Source organism: Colletotrichum siamense (genome assembly GCF_013390195.1).
Source record: "Colletotrichum siamense strain Cg363 chromosome Unknown KSG_Cg363_contig03, whole genome shotgun sequence".
In the NCBI taxonomy this organism is placed as follows: domain Eukaryota; kingdom Fungi; phylum Ascomycota; class Sordariomycetes; order Glomerellales; family Glomerellaceae; genus Colletotrichum; species Colletotrichum siamense.
The window spans coordinates 7,244,689-7,257,129 of NW_023501016.1; the positions used below are offsets into that span (position 1 = coordinate 7,244,689).

At 44.4% G+C, this 12,441-nt stretch overlaps 1 protein-coding gene across 1 annotated transcript; it reads left to right on the forward strand.

Moving 5' to 3' along the window:
* Positions 1-7,106: 7,106 nt before the first annotated feature.
* CGCS363_v005912 (Bloom syndrome protein-like protein) lies at positions 7,107-12,137 on the forward strand (the record flags this gene model as incomplete). Its single annotated transcript, XM_036637761.1, has 2 exons — positions 7,107-7,504; positions 7,556-12,137. The coding sequence occupies 2 exons, from the start codon at positions 7,107-7,109 to the stop codon at positions 12,135-12,137; spliced, it is 4,980 nt and encodes a 1,659-aa protein (XP_036497564.1).
* Between the last annotated feature and the right edge of the window lie 304 nt (positions 12,138-12,441).

Here is a 12,441-nt window from a genome sequence, read left to right on the forward strand (position 1 = left end):
AGCTATTCTAGCTATTAGCTATATAGAAGTTTAGTAGGATATTTAAATAACTCTATAAATAACTATAGATGCTTCTATATATACTTAGTAGATAGCTAGTATAAATAAGTAAGCTTATAGGTCTATAGATAGTTAATATAATTAATAGAGGCGTCTATAATATTATAATATATAATAAAATATTATGCTTTATTACAGTATATTATAAAGGTTACTATATAACTAAGTAGGTAAAAGTGATCTATTAATATCTCCTAAAGGAGGTTAGTAAGCTTATTATATAGTATCTTTAGCTTATCTTACTATTCTAATAAGAGGTATAAGGTATTATATATAAGGCTAGTAAGTATAATATATTTATATAAGTAGATAATATTATCTAGCAGAAGGACTTAAAAGCTAATAATATAGTAGTAAGATTAAAAGAGTAAAGTAGTAATAATATAGATATTAAGGATAGTAATAATTATAGTATAAATAAAGATAAGGCTAGTAATAAAAGCATAAGTATAAGCAATTAGATATAGAAAGAGGAGTAAATATAGATAATAGATAGAGTATAGCAAATTATATAATAGACTAATATAAAACTACTAAGATATTAAGTTAATATAAGTATATAGTAGTATATTACTATTAGTATTACTAACTACTACTTAAATAAGTTATTCAGCTAGCTAAGTAGAGATAATACTAGCATAAGATTAAAAGAAGGGATAAATAAGGTTAAGGATAGCTTATAGGACTTATAGGTAGGGCATAGCATATAGATAGCAGGTATAATCTATACGTAAAAGCTTATATAGTTTAGTAGTAGTCTTATAGTGAGGTAGTAATAGTTCCACTAAGTTAGCTATTAGTAGTATAGGTTTCTAAGCTTTAGCGCTAAGGATTTAAAGTTAAAATAGGGTTCTATAGGCTATAAGAGGAAAAAGATAGAGGCATATAAAGGGCTATAGCTTATAGCTAAGCTTTAATAATTTAAGAAGCTAAAGAGAATTAACTTAAAAAGCTAGCTATAGTAGATAATAAGGGATAACTTAGTAATATTCTATAGAAACTAGAGAGAAGTAGTACTTATTATTACTAATAAGTATATACTAATTATATAAGTAATAAGGATAAGTAGTAGTAAGAGTGTCTTATTTATACTGCTAGTATTCTGCTTGCTAAATAGAGTAATAGTTATTATAATACTGCTAATAATACTATAGTTAGATCTATATAAGCAATATATTAAGGTAGAGATTATATCTTATATATAGCAAAGCTATAAGAATAACTAAGTAGTATTTATTATCTTTATTACACTTAAGTTAGCTATTATAAAGAGGTTTAGAAACTTTATTATATAGCTAAAAAGGAGGTAGGCGCTAAACTATATTATTATAGATAAATACTATATTATGCTTAAAAGATTATAAAGCTTCTAGCTACAGCTTAAAGAGCTTAAAAAAGCAATCTATAAGTTTAGTATATAGATAATATACTTAATAGTAATACTTATACTAATAGATAAAGTAGTATTCTTCTATACTATATAACTAGAGGCTAGCTATATAAGGATATTCTAAATAGTAATAATATATAAGAATATTTAATACTTTATTATTATAATAAGTAAGAAGGCTAGTATAAAAGGTATTAATAGTATTAATAGCATAAAATAAGATAAAGATAATATAGAGCTAGTGAAACTTAATATAATTAAGGCTAAAGTATACTAGGTAGCAGTCTAATAAGTAAATAAGCTTCTAGCTAGTAATAAGCAAAATAAGGCTATTATATATACTATATTAATTAAGTAGGTAGAGCGTTTAAGGTTAATACTAAGGTGCACTATATTTTTTAGTAATATTAACTTAACTAAAGGTAAGGTAGCCTAGCTTAAGGTATAGTATTAAAGTAATAAGGCTGAAGGTATTATAGTTATAATAAATATATTAGGACTAAGTATTAATATCTTAGATATATAGCTTATAATCTATACTAATATGCTAATAGGACTTTAGCGATTTATATAGGAGAGTAAGTAGGTAGGTTATAATAAGTAGCTAAGTATATTAGTTATTATATATTATAATAGTAATAGTAGTAGTAGTAGTCTATAATAAGAGGTAGTAGTAGAAAAGTATCTTATTAGTAATAAATATAAATAGATTATTTTTAACTAAGTAATAGATAAAAGAAGTAACTACTTTAGTTATAAGGATAATAAAGAAGTCTATAATATCTACTATAGATATAGAAAAAGGCTAAAGCTAAGGTTTATTCTTAACTATATTAGTAAGAATAGTAAAGTAAGCTAAGCAGAGTTTCTAAGGCTAAATAGGTATATAAAGCTAAACTAATAAAAGGTTAAGATAGAGAAGATAGGTAAGGCTAGCAAAATAGAAGCATTTCTTATACAGCTTTATTAGTAATATAAGAGGTATATATTATATTTTAAGGTAAGAGATAATAATAAGTATAAGTTTCTTAGATATTTAAAGAAGGAGGAGATAGAGTAGATATAAGCATAATAAGATATAAGGATTATAAAGTAAGAGATCTTTAGTAGGAGATATCTTAAGTAGTTTTCTAGCTACTTTAACTATAAGCTTCTATAGGAGTTTTATAAGTAATAAGAAAGTAAAGTAGAAGATAGTAAATAATTCTACTAAATAGAGGGATAAGTATACTAACTAAGAAGTATATTAATTAAGGTGTTTATAGCTAGTATAGTAAAGCTTCTAGAGATAGTATAAAACAGTATATTTAAAAAGTAGATAGCTACTAAAAGAGTATAAGTTATAGAAAAGGGAAGAAATAATTAGGATATTTTTTATATATAGCTAAGAGGGTAAATTTTATAGAGAGGAGTTAAGAGTAGCTATTTATATAAAGTAACTTAGCTTTTAATATAGTAAGTTAAAAAAGAGGATAAAAAGTAGCTATTTTAGGTAATAAAGGAGTTTATATGTTTTAAGGTTACTTAAAGAGTTTATAGTAAAGTTTAAGGTTAAAAGGAAAGTTTAAAAGTAGATAGATTATAAAATATAAAATAAGTTAAGAGTTAGTTCTAAATTATTAATATATATCTTAAAAAGAGAAGAGTAAATATTAGGTATAAAGGAAGATAGTAATTTAAAATTAGTTAAACTAAACTAAGAGATTATATATAGAGGATAGAGATATATTAACTATATTTTAATATTAAGGTTTAATATATATAGAGAGTATAACTTAAACTAAATAGATATAAGTTAAGGTTTAGAAATAAATATAAAAGTTTAAATAATAAAGAAAGTAAGTAGAGTTATATAAAGGAAATTAAATATAGAGAAGAATTATAAAGTAATAATATATTTATATTATATATATTAGATATTAAGGTTATATAAAGTTTAATAGAAGTTAAATATTTAAGAGTTAAGTAAACTAAAATAAGAAAATTTAAACTGAGAATATAGTACTATAATATAGTATAATATATTTAGATAAATAAACTAAATAGAACTAATATAATAATAAGAGTTAATAAAAAGATAATAGATAAAAACTATAATATATAAATAATAATAATTATTAAGTATAAATATATAGGTTAGCTATATATTATAGAAAGAGGTTAGAGATATAATGCTTTAGTAAAATAAGATTTATACTAAAAAGAAATAGTATAGTAGACTTATAGTTAGGGTTAAAACTAAGTTATAAAAAAAAGAAAAAGTTATAGTTATTTTTAAAAGAAGAAAAAGAGGATAGAGGAAAAAAAAAGAAAAGTTAGGGTTATATAGAATAAAGTTAAAGAGTTAAGGTAAGGAGAAAGAAAGGTTAAGGTTATTTAGAATAAGGTTAGGTTAGGGTTAAAGTAAGCAAAGTAAGTTAAGGTTAAGGTTATTTTAAATAGAGAGGAAAAGACTAATACTAAGGTAAATAGAAGAAATAAATAGAAAATAGAGTAAGAAGTAAATATAAAGTGAGATAGAAACTATAAAGTAAATAATTATAAAGAGTATAAAGTAGAATTAAGTAGTAGTATTAAAAGAAAGATAGATAAGTATATATAAAGTTTAAATATATAGTAAAACTATAATAAAAACTAAAATATACTTAAGGTAAGAAAAGATAATAAAAGATAATAATATTAAAATATAATAAAGACTATATTATTATTAGAAGTAAATAAATATTATAAAAGAGGTTTTAAGTTTAATAATATAGAAAAAGGTAGATTTAGAGGAAGAGAGAGTTAAAGTTAACAAAAAATATTATATTAAAGTTATTTTTTAGAATAAGAGTGTAAGATAATATATAATAAAGAAAGGTTTATTATTATAAAGGATATAGATAAGAAGTTTATAAGAAAGTATATAAAAATATAACTAAAATAAGAGTTTAAACTAATATAGATAGATAGTTAGAACTATTAAGAAGAACTAAATTTAAAAGCTTTAGGTTAGAATAAAAATATAAGAAAGTAAGTCTAAATATAAGGAACTAGTTAAAAATATAGAGAGTAGTATAAATAACTTATTTAATATATAAAGAAGAGTGTAAGTAACTAGTTAAAAATATAAAGAAGAGTGTAGGTAACCTGTTAAATATATAAAGATAAGTATAAGTAACCTATCTAAAATATAAAGGAAAATATAGATAACCTATTAAAAATATAAAAGAGAATATAGGCAACCTATTTATAATATAAAGAAGAGTGTAGATAACCTATTTAATATATAAAGAAGAGGGTAGATAACTTATTTAATATATAAAGGAGAGTATAGATAACCTATTTATAATGTAAAGATGAGTGTGAGTAACCTATTAAAAATAGGAAGGAAAATGTAGATAACCTGTTAAAAATATGAAGAAGAGTGTAAGCAACTAGTTAAAAATGTGAAGGAGAGTGTAGACAACCCGTCAAAAATGTGAAGAAGAGTGTGGGCAACCTGTTGAATATGTGAAGAAGAGTGTGAGCAACCCGTTAAATATGTGAAGACGAGTGTGGACTAACATACTGGCAACGACGGCTTCAAGTAGAAGCCGTTGAAATCCTCACCAAAAAATAAGTGGGTCCGTGCAGACAGGGGGTAGAAGCCGTTGTTTTCCAGTAGTGAAGAAGCCGTTGAGATTTCCCGCAGTAAAATACACAAAAGTAGGATGCAATGAAAGCTTGAATGAAGGCAATTATAACCATCTAGTTCTCAGTTCGATAATCAGCAAGGTGAGTCTAGAAATCGATGAATAGCGTAGTTGATGTTTTCGTGATGCGGTCCCAAACCCCACATTAACTAGCCAATCACATAACAGGGATATCAGCCAGGCCAGAAAGCCCGACCGACTGATGGAACGCAGTCAGGGAGGAAAGTAGATCAAGGAGAAAGTATACGGAATTAAGGGGCAGGAAGGTAAGGTTATAAAGAGAGGACAGGAGGAATCATTTAATAGTAGTAGACCAAAGCAAGCCATCCGTATAGGTAAACATGGAGCCATTCGTCCACAACGCGCAGTATTCCATTCTGATATGCACATCATGTCAGTATGCAGTAGTAGCGAACGAAGTCACAGCACATCTGCGGAACCACCATCGGTCAATCACCGCCAAGGCCAGGGGAAAAGTGGCTAAATCGGTCAGCAACATTCCCAGCATCATCCGCAGCCAGGCCGATTTGCAGTCGTTCCAATACCCAGACCCCACGGTTGAGCCAATTGCTGATATTGCACCACCCCGGGCGGACGGTTTACGTTGCCACGCGTGCCGTTATATTTGCCGCCGCGTGCGAAATATGCAGGAGCATTGTCGGGTAGAACACAGATGGGAGAATGATTGGCACAAGGGGGGTGATGTTCGCAAGAAAGCCACCGCAGTCAGGGATTTGCCGTGGACGACAGGGGTGCCGTGCCAGCGGTTTTTCTTAACACGGGCCGCGAGCGGATGGTTCGAGGTGGCCCAGGGACAGATAGCCGACGAGTCTCTGCAAGGCGCTCCGAGTAGAAGCCCGGCTCAACAGGCGGTGGACCGCGTTCGAGATCTCCGGAAAGTCCAAGCAGAACGTGTGAAGACGAGTCACGATGAGCTGATCCGCGTCGCCAACGAAAGACTCGAGCCCAGCCCGTGGCTAACATCACGTCCACGATGGCTAACATACTGGCAACGACGGCTTCAAGTAGAAGCCGTTGAAATCCTCACCAAAAAATAAGTGGGTCCGTGCAGACAGGGGGTAGAAGCCGTTGTTTTCCAGTAGTGAAGAAGCCGTTGAGATTTCCCGCAGTAAAATACACAAAAGTAGGATGCAATGAAAGCTTGAATGAAGGCAATTATAACCATCTAGTTCTCAGTTCGATAATCAGCAAGGTGAGTCTAGAAATCGATGAATAGCGTAGTTGATGTTTTCGTGATGCGGTCCCAAACCCCACATTAACTAGCCAATCACATAACAGGGATATCAGCCAGGCCAGAAAGCCCGACCGACTGATGGAACGCAGTCAGGGAGGAAAGTAGATCAAGGAGAAAGTATACGGAATTAAGGGGCAGGAAGGTAAGGTTATAAAGAGAGGACAGGAGGAATCATTTAATAGTAGTAGACCAAAGCAAGCCATCCGTATAGGTAAACATGGAGCCATTCGTCCACAACGCGCAGTATTCCATTCTAACATCACGTCCACGATGGCTGACGTCGGAAGCCATTGAACGCCCCACCATGGAATTAGGTGGGTCCGTTGAGACAAGGGCGGAAACCGTTGTTCACAGCAAGGTGGAAGCCGCTGAGATTTTCCGTAGTAAAATAGGTAAAAGTAGCATGCAATTAAAGCCACAATCGGTATAATTATAGGAACCCAGTTCTCAGTGTTTTATTCCGTGATATGAGTCCAGAAATAGGTGAATAGGGTAGTAGATGTTTTTGTGATGTCGTCCGAATCCCCGCATTAACCAGCCAATTATATAACAGGACCATCAGCCAGGCCAGAAAGCCCGACCGAGCGATGGAACGTAGGCAGGGAGGAAAGTAGATCAAGGAGAAAGTATATGGAATTAAGGGGCAGGAAGGTGAGTTTATAAAGAGAGGACAGGAGGAACCAGTCATAAACAGTAGATAGAAGAAAGTAACCAATACATGCCAAAGATGGAGCCATTCGTCCACAACACGCAGTATTCCATTTTGATATGCACATTATGTCAGTACGCCGTATTAGCCAACGAAGCCACGGCGCATTTGCGGAATAACCATCGGTCAATCCCCACCGAGGCCAGGAGCAAGGTCGCCGGATTAGTCGGCGATATTCCCGGCATCATCCGCAGCCAGGCCGATTTGCAGTCGTTTCAATACCCAGACCCCACGGTCGAGCCAGTTGCCCATATCGCACCGCCCCGGGCGGACGGTTTGCGTTGCCACGCATGCCGTTATGTGTGCCGCCGCGTGCGAAACATGCAGGAGCATTGCCGGGCAGAACACCGGTGGGCGAATGATTGGCAGAAGGGGGGCAATGTGCGCAAGAAAGCCACGGCAGTCAGAGATTTGCCGTGGACAACAGGCGTGCCATGCCAGCGTTTTTTTTTAACACGGGCCGCAAGCGGATGGTTCGAGGTCGGGCGGGGGTTAGGGGTGGCCGTTCAAAGCGAGCCATCGGGGCCGGGGACGGACGACACGGCGTGGTTCGTCACGTTGCACGAGAACCAAGAGAAGCGGTTCGAGGCCGACGCGCGCGAGGAGGTCAGTACAGTGGACGAAAAGTTGGAGCCGAACGGGTGGTTGTACCGCGTCGGGTGGACGAGGGATTTGGAAGGGTTGAACAAGACGCAGTTACAGGAGGCCACGCGACCAATTGAGGATGGCGAGGAGACGTTAGAGGCCATATGGGCCGTGTTCAACAGCGTCGCCGACAAGGCATGCGCAACAGCAGCACCGCACAAGGTCGGGCACGACGTGTTGTTCGAGGCGGAGCGGAAGGAGATCGGCCAGAAGCCGGTGCGGCCATTCGACAACCGCATGGAGGACGACACGTGGCAGCGGTACAAGGAGGTTTGGCGTAAGATGGTGAGCATATGGTTCCGCATGGACGAGTGGCCGGAGCGCGAGCGGCCGCCGTATCGGTTCACCATGCGTCAGGGGTCGTTGTGGGATGCGTTCACCAGCCGTGTCGAGGCGGATGTCGGCAGCAGGCAGGCCGCGCAGGCGGAGGAGGTCGAGAGGATGTGTTTGGACGCCATCATCGCCATCATCGAGGACCCGTACAAGCAGAGCCAAAAGGAGAGCGCGATGATCGGCGCGTTGGCGGTGTTGGGCATCCGCGAGGACGGCGGGTGGCACCAGGCGACGGAGTACACGACGAATTATTCAGCCGTGATCAAGGTGGCCAAGATGTTCGTCGTGTACCAGGCGTGGTTGGAGCGGAAGGACGAGGTGGTGGCGTTGACGGCGACCAAAGGGGCCGAGGCGGCGTACGAAGAGGCCAGCAGCGTGTTCCATTTGGTGCGCGACAAGGTGCGGCGGTTCATGACGCGGATGCCCGGGCGGCCGGACGACGAGCCCAGGGCGATGAATTGGATTTACGACGCGCGCACGTACGGGATGCATATCCGGTTTAACACGGTGGCGCCGGGGATGGTGGATTGGAGCGGCGACCGGATATCGTTCCGGCGGGTGCGGGTGCGGGTGTGCGAGTTGGCCGAGATGTTCCACGGGGTAGCGCAGGAGGCGCGGACGTTGTTGGCGCAGTTGGCGGTGGTGGACGGGGATGGGGATAGGGATAATGATCCCGACAGGGACGGGCACGGCGATGGGTACGGAGGCCGATCAGCGTTAGCAGCAGCGTTGCCCGCCATCAGGTGGGACAGCATGCACGACGACCACAGCCAGGACCGGCCGGGGTATTCGTTTTTACACGACGACCGCAACGAGGCGTGGGTGGGCAAGGGGAAGGGGTGGATCGCACGGCGCATCGCAGAGTCGGAGGCACGGCGGCGGGCGTGGTTAGACCCAACGCGAGGGGCGGCGGCGGCGGCAGTGGCAGCAGCAGCAGCAGCAGCAGCAGGACAGGCGGAGGAGGTCACGTCCAACCGCAGCGATAGCCACCACCCATACCGCGAGAGGACGGTGCAGGCATACAGACAGGCGTTGGAATCGTTCCGGGAGCGGTTGTGGATGTTGATGCACATGGTGGCAGGGCAGCCGGCGCGGGCGCCCGAGTTAGCAGGCATCAGACACAGCAACACGGCCAACGGCGGGGTCAGGAACGTGTTCGCACACGACGGCATGATATGTTTCGTCACGTCGTACCACAAGAATTACCGCCAGACGGGGACGGCCAAGGTGATACACCGGTATTTGCCGCGCGAGGTCGGCGAGTTGTTGGTGTGGTATTTATGGTTAGTGTTGCCGTTTTGGCAGCAGGTAGGAGGCATCATCCATCAGACGGACCGGAAGAGCGCATTTTTATGGGCGGACGACGTGGTTGTAAGGGGCAGGGCGGCGGGCGAGGCGAGCCGTGATAACACCAGGGGCGACGAGCGCCGCAATAACACCAAGGACAACGACGCCCGTGACAACACCGAGGACGACGACGCCCGTGACAACACCATCACAGACGAGAGCGCCAACGCCACCCCCGGCCGGGCGCCGTGGACGGACGAACGGTTGTGGACGTCAGACAAGGCAAGGCGGATCATGCAGCAGCACAGCGAGCGGTTGGTCGGCAGCAAGATCAACATCAGCGGGTGGCGGCACATGGCCGTCGCCATCGCCAACCGGTATTTGAACGAGGCGTTCGGACGGGCAGACGACAAAAACAACGACAACGACGACAACGACGACGACATAGGCGTCGAGGACAGCGCATTGGATTTGCAGGCCGGGCACGGCACGCACGTGGCGGGGATGATATACGGGCGGTTGTACCAGGAGGCACCGTTCGGCACGGCGGCGTTGCGGGACAGGTTCCGGGCCGTCAGCCGGCAGTGGCACCGGTTGTTGGGGTTCGGGGCGGAGGACCGGGGCGGCGGGGCACCCACCAAGCGGCGGCGGACGGCGACGACGGCGGCGGACGAGGAGTTCGAAGGGCAGCGGCGGCGGCGGTTCACGCGGTTGCAGTTAGCCAACGCCGGCGGGCAGTTGCGGCAGATGATGGGGGACCCGCGGGCGGCGTTCCGCGGCCAGCAGGAGCGGGTCATCCGGTCGATCATGCGCGGGGACGACCCGATCGTGCAGGTGACGGGCACGGGCGGCGGCAAGAGTTTGTCGTTCATGTTGCCGGCGTATTGCGCACCGGACGGGGTGACGATCGTCGTGACGCCGTTGGTGGCGTTGCGCACCGACATGGACGCGCGGTGTTCGAGGTCGGGGTTGGCGTCGACAACGTGGCGCGGCGGCGGGCGGGCCAACACGGCCGCAGCAACGGTGGTGTTCGTGACGCCCGAGTCGGCCGTCACGCAGGGATTCCGGGATTTCGTCGGGCGGTTGCAGCGGCGGCAGCAGTTGGACCGGGTGGTGTTGGACGAGTGCCACGTCGTGTTGGATGGGTCGAGGGGGTTCCGGCCGGCGTTGCGGGCGTTGGGGCGGACGGTGCAGGAGTTCGGGGCGCAGTTGGTGTGTTTGACGGCGACGTTGCCGCCGGCGGAGGAGCGGGAGTTTTTCGCCGTGACGGGGATCCGGCAGGAGCGGGTGCGGGTGTTCCGCGAGGCGACGACGCGGAGGAATATCGAGTATGGGGTTGTTGTCGTTGCGTTAGGGTCAGGGGGTGGGGGTCGTGGTCGTGGTCGTGGTGCGGCAAGCCACAGGCGCCGGGCAGAGTCAGGGTTAGGGTTAGGGTCAGGTCGGGAGGGTGAGGACGGCGAGTTGAGCGCCGTCGAGGAGCGCGGTTGCCAGGAGGTCAGGGATTGGTTGCGGCAGCAGCCACGCGGCAAGGCGGTGGTGTACAGCAGCACGATCGAGGGCGTCGAGCGGATGGCCGAGGCGTTGGGGTGCGCAGCGTTCCACAGCAGCATCGGCAGCACGGAGGACAAGGCGTCGAGGTTGGAGGCGTGGAGGATGGGCGACGGCGCCGATGGGGGCGTCATCGTGGCGACGAACGCGTTGGGGTTAGGCATCGACGTGCCGGACGTGCGGTTGGTGGTCCACGCGGGCATGCCGCGGCGGTTGCGGGATTTCGTCCAGGAGAGCGGGCGTGCCGGGCGAGACGGCCAGCCAAGCCGGTCGGTTGTTATATGCAGTAGGGCAGCCGTGGAGGAGAAGGAGAAGGAGAAGCAGAAGGAGAAGGAGGCAGGGGAGGCAGAGAAAGATGGGAGGGCAGCCGGAGGGGGATGGGAGGTGTCAACAAGGACATACATCAGGGGAGAGGTATGCCGGCGGATTGTGTTAGACGAGGTCATGGACGGGCGGGTGGACCGTCCAGGGTGCGAGGAGGGCGAAGAGGCATGCGACATATGCCGGCAGAGGGCGTCGGAGGTGATGTGGGTAGACGACGGGGATGGAGATATGGATAGGGACAAGGACGGGGATAGAGAGGGACATGGAGCCAGAGAAGACGAAGAGATCAGGGCCGCGTTCGAGACCAGTCAGCAAGCCAGGCAGTTCCGCCAGTGGCAGGCCAGGGCAGAGCGTTCAGGGTTAGGGGAGGAGGGGGAGACGTTCAAGCAGCAGTTGGCGCGGTGGGCGGGACGGTGCACGTATTGCGGGATACGCCGGAGAGAGAGCGACGGGCACACGTTAGACGATTGCCCAGGCCGCGGGGAGCAGGCGTGGGGGTGGACGGCGCAGTACAGGAGGCAGATGGAAGAGGCCATGTTCGACGGACGGATGATGGAGAATTTCAGCAGTTGTTTCCATTGCGGATTGCCGCAGGGTTGGTGTCGGCGATGGGAGCCGTTGGGCGAGGACGGCGGGCGGTTCACGGAGGTCGAGGGCGGTTCATGCCAGTACCAAGGGTTGATGGTTACGATGTTCGCCGTCGCAACGATCGGTGTGGGGTCGAGGGTGTACGAGGAGACGGTGAGGGCGATGCGCAGAGCGGACGGGTTAGAGGAGTGGGCGTCGAGCGAGAAGGAGGTATATAAGTGGTTAGGGCAGATGATCCAATGGGGAGGGGTGCAGTCAAGCAAGTTGTGCCGGTTGACAAGCCAGTTGTGGCAGAAGGCAGTAGAGGGCGTAGCAGAGGGGTGATCAGGCAGGGCAAGGCGGGGCGAGTAGGGGCCGTACATAGGAGTACGACAGTTTAGGGTAGGGAGTAGGGAAGTATAGTAGTAAAGGATAATAGAAAACAGAGCATCAGATGTTTTTTCACACAGAAAGATTTAATAGCACAAGAGAGCAGGAGGTGGAAGATGACAAAGAGTAACAGAGGGGATGAATCATGAGCAAGGAGCAAGAAGGGGGGAATACAAGGAGCAGCAAAAGGTATAGGCAACAGTGGAAGGATGGAAAGAGCAGAGAAAGGGGCCGGAGAGAAGGGAAAAAAAAGAAGTAA